Genomic DNA, 17,742 nt, shown 5'->3' on the forward strand with positions numbered 1-17,742 from the left:
ATCCAAAGACTCTGTCTTGGAACTACTTATTTTCTCTCTTTACCCTCTATTGGTAACCTTATCAGCTCTCATGAGCTCAGATGTCAAATCTAATGACTTCCAGACCTACAGAATCAACTTTAGTCTTTTTCCTGAGCTCCAGTCTCAGTATCATGAACTACCTACTAGACAATTCAACATGTCTAAAACAGAACTCTATTTTTTTCTGCAAAACATCCCTCTCTTCATAACTTTCCTATTTCTGCTGAAGACACAATCATCACCCAAGGTTCATAACTTCGGTCATCCTCAACTTCTTACTTTCTCTTACCACATCCATCCACATAGAGGTTGTCTTATGCATTCTATTTTCACAATGTCTCTCGCATTAATTCCATTCTCTCCATTCCCACAGCCACCACCTTAAGTTTAGGCCCTCATCACTTCTCATCAGAACTATACAATAGCAATCTGCCCACTCTATTCCATCATCCTGCTGCAAAAGTGGTATTTCTAAAGCATAGGTCTCATCCTATCACTCATCTGTTCACAAGATTCCAGCATATACCTCTAGGATAAAATTTAAAAATCTTCATTTGGCATTTAAACCCTTTCACAACCTGACTGACTCCAGGCTTTCCAGCCTTAGAACTCTACACACACTCACACACACACAACAATAAGCTTGCTGTTTCACATGATATTCTATTTCCCATCTTGATACCCAGGTTGCATGTCCTCCATGCCTGAAATGCTCTCCCCTCTCCTCTTAGAACCCCTAGTTTGCTTCAAAGCTCAACTCAAGTGCCACCTCCGACATGAAGCCCTTTCTAATTTCTCCTAACCACTAGTGCATTTTCCCCAAAATTATCTTGTACTTACTGCGTATATCTATATTTTGCACATACTTATTCTATATTCTGTATATATTTACATGGTTGCTCTTCCAAAGGAATATAATTCCCTTAAGGTCAAAGACTATTTTGTTTTTGTCTTTGGGCTCCCAGCATACAGCATGTAGAATATAATAAGCCCTTAATAACTGCTTATTGTTTGATTAGCAAGCAGAAAAGTACCTTGGACCTTTCCTTTCAGTGAAATAGACTCTTGCTGCATCATTCTACATAAAGTGGACTTTATAGATTAGGAGATCAGAATCATACACCTGGCACCTTTCTACACTGGCCCACTTGCACACATCTCTTCATCATCCATCTCCATGCCTTAGGCACAGACTGTCCTTCAAGGCTGGAAAGCTCCTTGGCTTCCCTGGCTTCCTTCAATCCCATTTTATGCAGGAGGCCTTTCTTGATCCCTCAATCTGCCTTCCCCTCTGAAATTAGCTTCATCTTCTCTGTTTATAGCTTATATTTACCTAGGTACATGTTGTCTCCCTCTTTACAACGTATGCTCCAAGAAGGAAGAGATTCAGAGAAGCTAGGTGGTGCAATGAATAGAGTACCAGCCCTGGAGTCAGGAGGACCTGAGTTCAAATTCAGCCTCAGACACATGATACTCACTGGCTATGTGACTCTGGGCAAGTCCCTTAACCCTGATTGCCTAGCAAAAAAGAAAAAAAAAAGACTCTTTTTGCCTTTCTTTGTATCCCCAGTGTCTGGTACATAGTAAGTATTCATAAATGCTTGCTGACTGACAAAAAAAGAATGGATCAGTGTTAATGTCTAATCAGAGTATTTCAAACAGAATTCTACCTGCACTCACTTTTAAGAAAGTCAAGTCAACAAGCATATATGAAGCACTAAGTGCCAGCACAGTACTAACCACTGGAGATACAAAGAAAAGAAAAAAGCAAAATACAATTACGAATCTCTGCCTTCAAGGAGCTCATAGTCTAAAAAGAAGTCAACATACAACTATGTGGTTGTTGTCCCATCATTCTTGAAGAGAGGACCAAATGACATCACTATGCTAGAATCAAGTTTCAGAGTATTCGACTGCAGCTGATCAGACCAATATGAGCTCAAAATGTTCAACCACAGGTCGGGCACAAATAGTTTGTGTGAACATTTGGGATGGATTTTCCAAGTCTGTACATCTTGCATTTCTCTTGAGCTATTTCAATTCTGCTTTGCTCATGGGGAATAGTACCTTTTCTGATGTGGGCATGCCACGCTGAGCAGTCCTGTGTCAGTGTCTCCCATGTCACACAATCAATTCCAAAGTTCTTAAGAGAGACCTTGAGAGTAGCTTCGTATCACTTCTTCTGACCACCATGTGAATGTTTGCCCCGTGTGAGTTCTCCATAAAATAGTCTTTTTGGCAAGCATACATTTTGCATTCGAACAGCCCATCGGAACTGTGCTCTCTGAGGCAGAGTATGAATGCTTGGCACTGTAGTTCGAGAAAGGACCTCAGTGTCTGGTATCTTATCTTACCAAGCGATCTTCAGAATCTTCACAAGACAATTCAAATGGAAGCGATTCAGTTTCCTGGCATGGTGCTGGTATACTGTCCAGGTTTCACAGGCATACAACAATGAGATTAGCATAATGGCTCTGTAGACCTTCAGTTTGGTAGTCAGTTTAATACCTTTTCTCTCCCATATTTTCCTTTGGAGCCTCCCAAACACTGAGCTAGCTCTGGCAATGCGTTCGTCAACCTCATTATCAATGTGGACACCCATGGAAAGTATACTACCAAGGTAAGCGAACTTATCCACAGCATTCAAAACTTCTACATTTGCCGCAACTGATGGTTCCACGTATGGGTGGTGGGGTGGTGGCTGATGGAGCACCAGTGTTTTCTTGGTGTTGTTAGACCAAAATTAGGACAAGCAGTGGGGAATTGATCCATACTTTGTTGCATCTCAGCCTCAGGTAAAGGAAATAGATTGTCCTGCGACAATCACGAAGTGGGGGGCGTGGAGGTCTCTCATTGCTGGTAAGATTCTTGCCAGAGTCCTCCTCAATAGGCCGATCCTTCACCTGGAAGGTGATCATCTCAGAGAGCCAGTACGGCTTCAGAAAGGGCTGAGGAACGATTGATATGGTGTTTGCTGCTTAACAACTCCAGGAGAAATGCCAGGAAAGAACAGAGGTCTGTACACAATGTTTGTAGATTTGACCAAGGCCTTTGATACTGTCAGTCGTGAGGGGCTTATGGAAAATTATGTCAAAATTTGGTTGCCCGGAAAAACTCCTCAGTATCGTACATCAATTTCATGATGGCATGCTTGCATGAGTTCTGGATAATGGACAATGCTCTTATGCTTTCCCAGTCACCAATGAAGTAAACAAGGCTGTGTGCTTGCTCCCATGCTTTTTAGCATGATGTTTTCAGCCATGTTATCAAATGCTTTCAATGAGGATGAACACGGCTTCAAGGTCAGCTACCACACTGATAGTAAATTCTTCAACTTGAAAAGGCTACAAGCCGAGACCAAAGTGGAGGGAGTGTTGGTGCATGATTTTCTGTTTGCAGATGATTGTGCACTCAATGCAGCCTCTGAGGCTGTGATGCAACAAAGTACAACTATGTACAAACAAGGAATACAAACAAACATACTCAATAAAGAAACCACTGAATTTTCTGCTACCATGGAGCAGCAATACAATTATGTATATGTGAATATGAAATTTTTCAATATTAATCACTTGTCACTCAACACAAATGATCATATTATATTAAAATAACAAGATTTAATGAAGTTCCATTTCAGATGAAAAATAACATATATAAGAATAAGCTGACACTTTTTTTAATTAAGCTACATCTTCCTATTTTACCACAAAACAAAGAGTAAATCAGAGTTTATTTTTGTTTTTATGCCATAAGTGATTCATAATAACAAATTAAATAACCAGATTGATTCTGTATCATTTAATTGATCCTATTTGAACTTGATCAATTTTTTCCTGTAACTACCTAAGCCACTCTTTGTCTCTGAACTTAGTTCAGAAACTCAGCTCTCCTGTATTGAGTTAAATTTAGAAACCCAGTTCTCTTGTTAATCACTATTCCATTCTTGCATTAAGGAAATGTTACCCTTGAAAAATACAAGAGGACACCAGGAAGTGTGGCAGTATATTTACACCACCAAGTTATCCTTCAAGGATTTATGGTTTGTTATCCAAATAAGTCTAGTTCACTATCTCTAACCTTGCAGGTGAATGAACTCAACAATGAGCATTTCTTCATCACAAAAGGGAAGGAGGGGGGTGCTGCTAGTTCCTCATTCCAAATTACCAACCAATCATATTGTCCCCCATACCTCAGCTCTGTAACCAGTCATGTTTTGCCATTTATGATGTCAAGCTCTTTTAACCAATCATAACTTGTTCCCCACTTATGAAGTCCTATTCTTTATTCTGAACTTCCCTAAAAACTACACCCAACTAAGGGTCTTAGCTTTGCTGAGGAAGTTGAGATCCTACCTATTGGTAAATTCATGCTTTACTAATAAACTGATCATGCTTGGAACTTAGTACCTCAGTTTACCTTATTTTAACCATATCACAATGAATATAAATGCTGCATGCCAAGAGAAGTTTTATATCTTATCTTTATGCCAATAGAGTTCATACTTAAGCCAATAAAAAGATTTAAGGAAAAAATATTACATGAAGCCTTACAAGTTAAAACCCAAATTTTCAAAGGAAATATGATATACAAAAATATGGAAATTACCTCTGCATTATTATAAAAAGCTGTACTATTTTTTTCCTGTACATCTTCCCCTCGTGCTGTAAAGAAGGTTAAAGGATAAAAATCTTTGTGTGCCGGCTGTTTTCCACTTGCCATCAGCTTCCCCTCATAGAAAAGCTCAGATGTGTAACTACAAAAAGACACAAATGAAAACGTAAACCACTAAAAAATATAGAGTCAATGGAAAAACTACATTCAAACCAATATATTACTCCATGTCCAAAACAAATTCTATTCAAAATATTGAAGATAAAAGGAGAGGTTTTCCTTTATAAAAAAAAAAAAGCAAAATAAACAACAACCAAAAAACTATAGAGTAGGCACCTGTTACTCTATAATTATTAGGTGGGTTCTTTTTATAGAGAAATTAAGGAAAGGCACTACAGAGAAAAGGAAGAGAGAAATGTTTGATCAATAATAGTTACATATTGCTCTTACTACACTTAGGGTACGACTACATGTAAAGAGAGTAGCAACTTGATGTTCACTTTTCTAGCTAATCTACAGATATGAACTATATTAATTATTTCCCATCAAAGAAATATAATTTAAAGCGACATAATTTAAGGACAATAAATATTTCAACATTTCCCCCCATTTACTGAATGCCCTTTTACGGATGTAGGTACCTCCCAGTAAGGCCTTTGTATGCATCAAACAATTTTGGAAGAATAAAAAAAAAAATCACATTTTAAGATGCTGAAGAAAGCCACAGTGGAAACTAAGTCTTTTTTTGCTCTTTACTCTCCTAATGACCTACTTATATTACTGGCATCATTCATATTACCAAAATGTATTATTGAACTTTTAAAAATTACTAATTTTTATATTCCTTCCCCCTATTTATTTTATTTCCAATTAGATTTCCTATACACACATGCAAAAAAATTAGATTCCCTATACACACACACAAAATGCAAAACTGGGAAACCTTTGCTATTTTTCTGGTTCATTAACACACTCATGTTAGTATATGTGAATTTATATATATGTATACATACACATACACAAAGATAACACAGACCCAGTAGACGAAAACTTCTAGTTTCCTGAATTTAAATGCTTTTTAAAATTTTTTTCTTTTCGTTTTTAAAGAGTTTCTTTAAGTGGTTTCTTTAAAAAAATCAAACAAAAAGCAATTTATAGCACTAATATCACCTATGACTCAATTTAGCACCCTCAGTCATTGATGAAACTGTTTATATTCACTAATACCAGTTACAGGTACGTTTGAAAAAGGTCACACCTACTTGATGATAGCTTCATGGGAACGATAGTTCTCACACAGTAAGATACGACATGGAAACTCTGCAGGATAATGCTCATAGAGCCGATCCAGTAATGAAACATGAAGGTTTCTCTCCCTGGCAAACTCACTGTAGACAAAAGGACTGAGCTGCAACAGACAGCCATATAGTAAAAAAAAAAAAAAAACTTTAACAAAATTTGCAAGCAGCTTCTGGAAATTACTTACATAAAATTCCTTATGCTAAAACTTTTTATGTATTAAATCTCTATATGTTCAACCTTGGGATATCTGTCCAGTCTAATAATTTCTAGGCTGTTTGCAACTCTATTTAACATTTGACAAACTTTACTTTCAATATAACTTACCAATGTATAAAATCACATTTATTCACTGAGGGACAGAAACTCAAACCCCTTAATTCTTTGACCCAATCAAAAGAATCAAGATGATCAGCTAGGAATCCTAGTAAAGATAGTTTATGCATAAAACAAGTGTTTTCTAAATGTAAAAAAAAAAAAATACTTAGTGTTTAAGCATTTAAAGCTAAGCAAAAATAATCTGTTTAAACAATCCTGCAACAAATGTAATTTAGCCCTATAGCTATAAACCTTTATCATAATTCTGACAGCAAGAATACCATGAAGGTACCATTCTAATCATGTGTCCCAGGGGAGACAGGACCTGAAGCTATAAATGTATAAGAAAGATGGAAAACATTAATAATAACAACTAGCATTTATATAGCACTTTTAAGGTTTTACAAAGCATTTTACAAATATTATTTCAATTTATCTTCACAACAATTCTAGGAGTTAGGTGCTATTAATATTCCCATTTTACAGACAAGGAAACAGAGCTCATGGTGACTTGTCCACAGTCACACAGTTAATACATGAGTCTGGATATGAATTCAAGTCTTTCTGCCTCCAGATCTATCTCTCTATCTACTGTTCTGCCTCAAACAGAAAATGCAAATTCCTTTTTTTAACAGGTATGTATTTAAGTATATTAAGTTAGAAATATTATTGACTACTGTTTTCACTTTGTTTCCTTTACTTAAAATTAATTAACCCTGCATGAAGATAAACATTACTTAGGAACAACAGCTGGGGAATTGAGGAAGAAATGATGAAAAATAAAGCTCAAATATTTGCACCATAAAGAACAAAGCCTCAAATAAACAAAAGTGAAAAGTGGCAAAGTTTTGCTCACTCTGTCTAACTAATCTAAAAGAAAAGAATTAAAACTAGCATGTAAAATTCCTTCGTAAAAATATTTTGCCAAATTTGCTAAGTTTACAACATAACAAGAATTAACATTAAAGTCTCTTGCAATCATCAATTTATACACTTAGAGTAACATCTAGTTCAGAAATATTCAAAGTAACTAAGTCTTAATACATGCTATGATTTCACTTTATTTCCATTAAATATGTACTGTAATACTTCATTAACCAGAATTTCATTCTAGACTAAACACATGGTAGAGCACTTACTTGCATATGGTCTCCAGCCAAAACAATCCGTGTGTTTTGATTTGCTAATGCCAGAGGCATAATGGTTTCACACTCCATGGCCTGTGCAGCTTCATCCAACAGAATGTGCGTAAAAAACCCTAGAAAGCACAGCACAAAAACTCAGGAAAGTGTATTTCAGAGGCAAAAAAGGGAATAGACATTGCTTTCTTTCCTGATAAAGATTTCAGATAGTTTGAGACACTTTCATTTTCGGTCCTCAAAAACTAAATATCAAATCACAATCTTTTACAAACAAAAGAGATTTTTAAAGATAAAGCTACCTTATTAGGTATCATATTAATTAGTAGCATCTAGTAATAGAAACTAAACACACATCTTGAAATAGGACTCTAAATATGAGAAATTAAAATTCAGTTACATTCTGATTAGGGTATAGAAAAGATTCCATTTGAACAATTATGAAAAGAAGGTAGTTTTTTACTTACATGGGAAGTGATAACAACTAAATACTAATAGCTAAAGGTCTTTTCATATTTGCTAGGTGAGATACCATGAATAATTTTTAAACTGTGACTATTTTACACTTAAATGTTCTTGACACCAAAAATAAGATATAAGACTTAATGGAACAAAACTCTGAACTAGGAAGAAATCCATATGTGTGCACACATATGTATATATCTAATGTGTGTATATGTATGTATGTATGTATACACACATATGGGTAAATATATGTCCATATGCATATGTGTTATTTGAATGCCTCAAAAATTTTGTTTTCAACATATAACACATCAACTGTTCAAAACTTCCTGCTCAGATGCAGATCAGCAATTTATCTATAACTTTATTGTCTGAGAGTTGTACAAGGCACTGAGAGAGTAAGTGACATCCTCATGGCCTCAGAGCAGGGGCAAGCAGTGAATGTGGGTTGTTCTTGATGCTGATCTACCCACTATATTAGTTTGCCTCTCATTTAATGTTCCCCATTAAAGCAATGAGCAAAAGTAAAGAGTCTTAGATACTTCAAAACTCAATACTTTAGCACTCCTCAAAACATCCAAAGAAAAATCACTTTGTGTGAAGGTCTGAGCCTTGCAACCTTTTCACATCAAGGCATTTTTCTTGGAAAGTTCTGGTTTTTCATCTATGTAATAACTACAATATAATATGATGACAATTGTTTCCTTGTATGGTTTAAAACAATTTACTGTTTACATCTCCCTTTATCCTAGGCTTTTTCCTCATGCACGAATTACAACCTGTGCCACTCACAGAAACCTGGCTCCCCTTGAAGATACTGCTTCTCTGCTCCCCCTCTATTGTATCTGATACACTTTCTTCCTTCATTTCCCCTAATACACAGGCCTAGGAGCAGGAATAGGCATACTACTTGCTCCCCACTTCCACTTCTAGATCTTCCCTCCCTCTGCCACCATCAATCAGCAACTTCTCTTCCTTTTAAGTTCCTTTTACCTAGCTCATCCTATCCTGGTGGCACACGTATCAACTTACCTCAAGGTTACTATACCTCATTTCTTATGTTAAGGAGTTCAGTACCTGGTTCACAGTCTTCCTTTCCACCCCAAAGACTTCAATATACATGCTGATGTTCCTTCAAACACTCTGGCTTCCCAGTTCATCAACATCTTAAACTCCTATAACCTACATAGAGGGTTCACATAATTCTTCATCCAACCTTATCCCTATATACATATATGTGTGTGTGTGTGTATATATATATATATATATATATATATATATTATACCTTTGATCTCACCATCTCCCATAAGTATCCTATTTTCATGATCAAGAGTTATGAAATTCCTCTGACTTTATTTCCTCTCCTTCCATCCCTCTCTCACTTCTCTTGAATCTATTCTTTGCCTTTGCTGTAACCTTTACCCTTCAGTTCCCTTGGAGACCAATATTCCTGATCTGGTTTAATTTTCTTCCATCTTCAATTTAACAGTTTAATCCTACACTATCTTCAAATCTATTTGTCCATGTCCTATATACTCACGTCTTGCGAAAAATTCTGAACCTGAATTGCTCCCACCACACCCCTTCCTCAGTTCTTTGAACAGTACTAGAGGAAGTAATACAACCATGTTGACCAGAACAAGGATAACATTTATCTCAAGTGAGTTCAACTGAGCCCCACTACAGCCAAGCAATTTCTTCCTAAATGTACTACTCAGAGCAGCAGCCTCACAACTTTTCTTCTTTCAAGCCTCTTTGCAACAGACCTTACCTCACACTGTACTGAGAAAACAGGTCATTCTCCATGAGCTCCCTTCTCTTATATTTAAAAAACTCATAAAATCATCCTCGATCCTCTAATCCTTTGCTCCAGTCTCTGATGAAGGATAGAACACTTTGTCAAGGTCAACCACTCTCTGTGTTCTTACCCTCTCTCTCTTTCTGTAGACTGATTGCCCTTCTTGAAAAAACTTAGTCTCTCCTACTTATCAATTACTTCTTTACTGTCTGTCTATAAACATTCCCAAAGTCTTCTCCATCCTTTAAAAAAAAAAAATCATTCCTTTGACCTGACATCAAGCTATGACACTATATCCTTCTTCCCTTTCACTGCCAAAGTCTGAGAAAAAGTTTTCTAGGCAAGTTGTCTCTATTTCCTCTCCCTCATTAACTTTTCAGACCCTCCCCCTACTTACTCTCTCCTAGTTTTTCTCCTACCTGCTTGGCTGTTAATTTTCTCAGTATTCTTTACTAGATCATCATCCAAATCTCCTCCCCCAAGGGCTCTCTGTATTGGGGCCTCTTTTCTCTATATACCCTCTCCTTATGACCTCATCAGTTCCATGTATCTAATTTAGCATCTCTATGCAAATAGCTTCTAGATCTACAAAATATCCATCCCTAGTATTTCCCTTGAGCATCAGTTCTGCATCCCTAACTGACTTAGTTTCAACTGCATGTAATGTAGACATCTTAAACTTAACACGTCAAACCAAAATATGTTAGCTTTCCTCAAACCTATCCTCCCTAATTCTGAACTCTTTCAATAAAGGATACCACTATCCTTTAGATCACTCAGATTTTAACTTCAGATACATCTTCAACTCTTAACTCTCCTTCACACCACAATTCTGTAACAGAAAGGCCTAACACTCAGACCAATCCAGTAAATTCTAACTCAGGACTGGAATGTCATGAAACAGCCATGGACTATTCAATAAAACGCAATTTAAAAATTACTGTACTAGTGTAAAGTAATAAAAACAAATGCTACTTCCTTCTGTCTCCAAGTTATCAAGGTAGCAATGCTGGATCAGAAAGACATCTCAAAGAACAGTGGGAATTTTGCCAAACCTTAAGAACAATGCCCCCATAAGCTAGATTTTTTTATATCCACAGTCTTCTGTACCATGAAATCCCAGGGATAGCCTCCTTGCCTTCTTAAAGGGAAACTATGCATTTAAATAAAATAAATTCCAAGTACCTTCTACCCTTGGAAGGAAAGGTCTTAAAAATCCTCTAGAGAGCCTTCTATCATTTAAAAGACCTTAAAAGAACTCTGACCTCTGGAAGAAGTGTAGCAGAAACTGCATTAGAAAGGAAACTTAAATAACAAAACTACAATGTCAAATAATATATAAAAGTCTCTTTAAAAGTATAGTCATGCAGTTGGGATACAGGGCAGTTCACAATAGCTCTCCTGATGTAAAACAGTAACAATGAACAAGAACAAACCAGGAATACTGGGGCAAAAGCATCAATGACAACACCTCCAGCAGTCACTGATCCCCAGCACAAATCAAGGTTTTGCATGGCAAAGTAGCAAAGGTGTCATAAGCCTCTTGCATGCATATTGTCTTGGGCCCTAAGATGATACCAAGGTTTGCCCCCTATCATCATTGACTCAGAGTTCCCTAGGCCACCAGCCAAAACTTCACTGTCCCTGGGAACAAGATCCATCATGGGAATCATACTAAATCTTTGGACCTTTGAGGCCTCTAATTGAGGGGTAACTCTTGTTTTCTACAAGAGTTGAAGACTCACCTTTACCTTCACCCAGGGACTCAAGATTGCGACCAAGTCAGCTGACAGATCCCCTTTCTTCCATATAAATACAAATTTACCATGATTATGAAAAAAAAAAATTCATCTTCCCTCCATGTCATTGGATACCTCCCAACAATTCTAGCTCTTGATCCCCAAGCTCTTTCTAGGAAGGAGTTGTCCAAACCATCCCAGGGCAAAGGAGACCTATCAATTAAGGGGGACATGAATTAATTTGCCAGGATGAAGAGAACTTTCTGAAGGGGCAAAAAGCCCAAGGCCAAGCAATTGAGCAAGGACAAAAATAAGGAAAGGTTGGAAAGAGTCAATTAGGACTATATCTAAAAGTACTCCACCTTTTTTTGGTAAATCTTCCTGGAGACTGGATCCATGAAACTGACAAGAGTGGAGATCTCATCTCCTTCCTAGGGTAACACCAATTTACTACAGATATAGCTACTGGAAAGTGGGACAAATAACCTTAATGATAAGGGACATGATGAGATGAAGAAAAAGGTTAAATAAATCAACTGTCCTGACAAAGACAGATTAAGAATCACACAGGATGGGGCAGTTAGGTGGCGCAGTGGATAGAGCTCTTTGGAGTCAGGAGGACCTGAGTTCAAATTCCTCCTCAGATACTTGACACTTACCAGCTGTGTGACCCCGGGCAAGTCACTTAACCCCGACTTCCTCACCCAAAAAAAATAAATAAATAAATAATTATACAGGATCATGCCATACTGATCTTTCAAATGTAGATACTTTCATTGGCTAGAAGAGTATCACTGAGGTGCAGCTAACCTTATCTAGTATTTATTATTCCCATAAGGGGATCAAATGATCACACACCCACAGGAGGTTAGCATCACAACACCCACATGATCATGTAACCCATTTCTTCTATTCTCATAAGGGCATCAACTTGATTATTCAGCTCAGTAGAAGGTGTATGATGGTTCTGATTGGCACTAACACACCCTACAAAGAGCTGCATGCTGTGTGAGACACCAGCAAAAATTTCCCATCATTCTTGACCTCAAAGGAGAGAGATATTGATCATCCAGTCCAGTTTTTTCTAGACGCCAGAACATTCAATCAGACCCCAGGTCACCAATAAGCAATCAGTATAGATGAAGATTTATCTGACTGACCCCTGAAAGTTCTTTCAAATGCTAGCCATGAAGATTACAGCTTGACCTAGTGGAGTATCACTAATCTTCAGAGCTACCCTATTGCTAGATTAAAAGTTACCAAGGTCTAGTTGCATGTAACTCTCTCATAGTGTGCAAAGCTATCAATAAACCAAGTAAAATAACATTTCTCAAGAGCCAAGTCCAGGTATATGGGATCAATGGCCTAGTAAAAGATGCAAAGGATCAGGGTCACTGAGACTTAAGGTCTCAACTTCCAGTAAAATCACAATCTGTTCATGAAATATACTAAGACTTGAGGCCCCCAGGTAAGCACAATCCTGAATATATATACCATTTCTATTTATAGAAGCCTCATGTCCCCTACCCATCTTATCAGAGGAACCATTTTGCATCACCCAACTCATAACGAGCAATTCTAGAAGAAAGGTAAGACCCTGTGTCATCTGTTCAGGAGCAACTAATGACTAATAACAGGCCAACAACTGTTTTTCAAAAGCAATATAATGAGTGGTAGATTCAAGGAGTTTACAGATCAAGAAGCCTAAGAGTTGTTTAATCTGACTACTGCTTTAGTTCCTGCCAAAGACTCCATTCAGCCTGGTTCATCATAGGCACTGTGGGATCATAAGTACCCCCTGGAAGAGACTGCTGGACAGACAGCTCACTTTGGGTCTCCCAGAGATACAGCCTAACCTGGGATCCATTTGAAAGAGGCAGACATAAAGGTAAAGGAGGCTCATCAAAATGTCAACATGGGGAACATGAATTCTCCAGAACCCTAAGAGTCTCATAAGTCTCTGAGCTTTAGCTTACAAGGGATCAATTGTCAGTAGCTTAATATCAATTATATCCAGAATCACCTGAGTTTTTCCCATCTACAATGTATTCCCCAAATCTTGACTAAACAGGTCAAACCACAAATTTTCTTGGGGTAAATTTCCTACTCCATGTCATCTGAGCCATCAAATGATCTAAAGACTCTGCTGTCATGGTCTCATCCCACCTAGTCAATATAATTGTGGACTCAGGGAGTCTGCCCACCAAACTATAGCATTATTGAGAATTTTAATAACTCTGAGAAAGTATAGTAAAGGTATACTGAACTCCTTCCCAGGTAAAGGAAAAACTTCTTATGACATCTCAGGCACAGGAATATTGAAAAAGCAATTGGCAATATCAATAACCTCATACCATTCCTTCAGGGCTTGGACTACTTGGTCCACCATATTGACACAGGCAACAATACCAAAGCTATTCCTTTTTTTCTTATTATTTTCTATAATCCACCGTTAAGTCTCCAGGTACCACCCCCTTTCTTCACCAGCCACCAACAATTTTGAAACTTTTAAATTTCTTGGCAGCTTACCAGGTTCCAGATCCAGTTGACAAAGGTACTGTGAAGTATTCAATGTAACAACTACTACTCGTTGTTTAAGAATGTCTTCTTTCTGTGGCATCTGAAAGGTGGAATGTGTGCTTGAAATCAAACAGTACTGATGTACAACTGGGTGGACAGTCTTTACCCAGCGATTTCTGAAATATACCCTAGAAAACAAGAAAAGAGCTTATTTTCAATACAACTTAATAATAATAGCGTCTGATTTATAAAGCATGAAATCTACAAGATAAAATTTTCTCCTTGGAAGACAAAGCTTTCCTGAAATTGACAATTAAACTTTATAACCACAGCAATTAATGTTAATTTCTTCACCATGCCTATTTTTCTACTACTTGATTAGACCTTAAGTACATTGCCACTAGTGTCTTTTATAAAAGAAAAGGAATGCAAACAGAAAACAACCGAACAGCTAGACAGCACGTCTAATCCTTTTAAATTGTTCAAATCCATTTTGCAACAGTATTGCAAAGACAGATGTTGCTATTTAAATTTCCAATACATGAGCAAATATATCTTTTCCAGATAGCATACTATTAAAATATATTAAAAGTCAATTGCTGATTATCCACACAAATAAAGAAAAATTGTGATCCAATCACTGTGTGTGTGTGTGTATATGCACATAAACAAATTTTTACAACCTCACTTGTGATTTCATTGTTATGAGCAACTCCCACTGCAGAAACTTCCTCTACCAAAGCAAGTTCACACCCACTCAGTAATTCACAGTCTTACAGAGTTTCATGGGTACTAAGAGGTTAAGCGATTTGTCCAATGTCTCACTAAGGCTTCATCTCTAACTACTAAGCCATAGTTATAGGTAACTGCAAAGTCACTTATCTATGGTATGAAAATACATTTAACAGCCATGCAATAGATTTCAAGTCACATTCTGGCTACTCCCTTGACTAAGTTAAAGTTACTACTCCGAGTTTTAGTTCCCTTATCTATAAATAGAGAGTTTAGACTAATAGTTTAGACTCAATATCCCTTCTAGCTCTAAATTTAGGATTCTATGTTTCTGTACTTCAACATAAACACAAGTATACCTAATATTCTAGGAATTTACATTTCTGTTAATTACCACCGCCACCCCCAAAAAACCCAGGCTCCTGTAATAAAGACTACTTGGGCAAGACGGTATCATTGCAGTTATTGGATACTTAGGAAACACAGAATTATATTAGAGATGAAGAACACTAACTTGAATTTGATAAACCTTTGTCAACTTTTAAAAAATTGAAGAATTCATTTAACTAGACTCTCTTAACTGTGATTCTTGACTTATGTCCATGAACAAAGAAAAAAGACATGGTTAGCAGAAGCATCTTCCTTTGACCTGATTGTAGATTGCTTACCCTGATTTTTTTTTTTTTACATATAGCAGGCATACATTGAATATTTTTAATGGCCTGATTATCTTTTCTACTTTATAACATATTAGAGGACCTCAATAAGCTGATCTTCAACAAATGGATAATTCCTATGAATTAAAAGTTATTAGCAATGTAGGTGCTGTATTTTAAAACTATGTTTTATACAGAACATTGCAAGTCTAATAAACTTGACTGCTATGGGAAGTCCTTAGCCTGCCTTAGGTCTGTAAGGCTTATAGGGTCTAAACTCAATAATGTTACATAGTCAAGGACTAATTCAAGAAGAATTTTTTAAAATTACCCAGGTTTTCCAACCTATCCCCTCACTCAAAATTGTCCGTTCTCTATAAGAGTTGTCAATGGACTTGATGTCAGAAGACCTAGTTTCGAGTAATGGCGCTACTAGTTACTATTTATATAACTGGCCAAATCTCTTAGCTGCTCTGAGCCTCAGTTTCATCAGCTGTAAAATAAAGGTGTTATTTAGTCAAATAAACCTGAAGATCTCTTCTAATTCTGAATCTATGATCCTATGAATCTATGAATATGAAAGGTGTCTCATAACCAGCCTAAGATTAAAGCTACAATAAAATTTAAAATATTCTGCAAGAATCCACAATAATGCCACTTTGAATTTTTATGGAGGCTTTTTTATATCTATTATCTCTTTTTCCTCATGACAGCAGTTATTGGCCTAGAAAACACATTTGTGCAGAAGTAGAAATTTAGAGTCAGGATTTAGAGTCAGAAAACAGCAGTTTGAATCCTGATTCTGTAACCTATAAGCTAGCTCTGTGACCTTGGGCAGATCCCTTAGCCTCATTGTGGTTTTCTCTTCTTATGTACAATGAGAATAATAGTCCCTGTGGTAACAGTCCCCCAGGATTGCTGTGAAACTTAAGTGAGGTAATACAGGTAAACTACTCTGTAAATGAAAAGCACCATATAAATGTCAGCTATTCTTATCTTCAAATTATAGAAGAAGACACTGAGGCCTAAGGCTCAAAGTCACCCAACTAGTTAGAGGAAGAGTAAGGACCCACGTATAACTGATTCTTGATCTAGTCAGTGCTTTTCCACCAGACAGTCCTTGTTTTTCACCACTTTACACTTTACCATTCTGCTCTTTCAGTACTGCTTAACAATCAGCTAGAGCATAAATAGCCTCATATTTATGGAGAACAAATTTTCTAGCTCCCTCACACATTTGGAACGGGTCTAAATTCAGGTGAAAAAATCTTCAACAATGAAACAACAGACTCTGAACATTCAGCAACGACTATAATAAACAAAATAAAATGGAGGTCTGCAGATCACACACAATACACCATAATCTGCTGGTGCTGCAATCAAAAGGTAAAAAAATGTTATGGTAAGTTGGCTGGCTGTGTGAAAAAGAACATTTTTTTCATGCAAAAGCCAAGACATGGAAGAAGCAACAGAATAAGAAAGAAAAATGGAGGGAAAAAAACCAAGGCAAAAAGAGTAAAAAAGCAGGATATCCAATAAAAGAATCATTCAATTCACCAAATATTTATTCAACACCCACTACATTCAAGGTAATATTGAAAGGTACTATTTAGGAAGCAGTAGCTACAGCATTAGTTGTAGAAAGCAAGATGAGGGAGAAATAGCAATACTAAGCATCAGATACTCTTACAGCAGAACCAACCACAAAGAAGCAAAAATGCAGAATACAGAATCACTCTGTAAACTACAGGAACAAAAAGTCCCCTAAAGCTCAACATACCAGTTCTTGAATGTCTTTTATAGTCTTTCCTGCAGGTATACAGAAATTGTATTGAGTTATTCCAAGACACAACACCTCTAGTTATGAATGGAAGGTTAGGAAGATGTGAGGTTAAAGAAGGTGAAACCACTTTTGCTTTTAATCCTTTTAAAAAATATTATCTGCTCATTTTTATGGTTAACATCAAGGTGGTCACTGTATGTAAATTGTAAGCACAACAAAGCAATAGGTAATCCTTTTTAGAAAAGGAAGGTTCACTCTGTCTTTTTATGAGAAGATTGGAAAATTACTACCTTCAAATAGAAAAGGGTGTCAAAAGGTTCACACTCCTAATACAAAAATGATCTACCTCATTATTATACTCTGTTTCAGGTGCATAGAAAAAAAAAGTAATGAAGTGAGTACTTAACCCCAGAGAGCTGATTAGGAATGTTAGAAAAAGCAAGTTCTAATGTATAGAAAGGACCTAACGATATCTTATCTAAAGAGTTTAACCCCCTCCATTTACAGGTAAAGAAGCTAAGACCTAGAGACATTAAATAACTTGCTCAAAGTGACACATGTAGCAAGTAGCAGAGCCAGTATTTGAATCCAGTTCCTCTAACTCAAAATTCAGCATTCTTTTCACTATAATCAATGACACTTACAAACTCCAACTTTGAA

General features: G+C 36.7%; 1 protein-coding gene across 2 annotated transcripts in view; it reads right to left on the minus strand.

The window, feature by feature from the left end:
* HELZ (helicase with zinc finger) overlaps positions 1-17,742 on the minus strand; it is a 274,664-nt gene that overhangs the window by 84,783 nt on the left and 172,139 nt on the right. For both annotated transcript variants that reach the window (XM_027872722.1, XM_027872721.1), the window contains exons 16-19: positions 13,921-14,099; positions 7,389-7,507; positions 5,895-6,040; positions 4,627-4,774 (exon numbers count right to left, since the gene is read on the minus strand). In XM_027872722.1, coding sequence (XP_027728523.1) covers positions 4,627-4,774; positions 5,895-6,040; positions 7,389-7,507; positions 13,921-14,099 — 592 coding nt within the window. The remainder of the gene's footprint in view (positions 1-4,626; positions 4,775-5,894; positions 6,041-7,388; positions 7,508-13,920; positions 14,100-17,742) is intronic.

The sequence above is a fragment of the Vombatus ursinus genome, unplaced genomic scaffold (assembly GCF_900497805.2).
Source record: "Vombatus ursinus unplaced genomic scaffold, bare-nosed wombat genome assembly UNPS02014801.1, whole genome shotgun sequence".
Lineage (NCBI taxonomy): Eukaryota > Metazoa > Chordata > Mammalia > Diprotodontia > Vombatidae > Vombatus > Vombatus ursinus.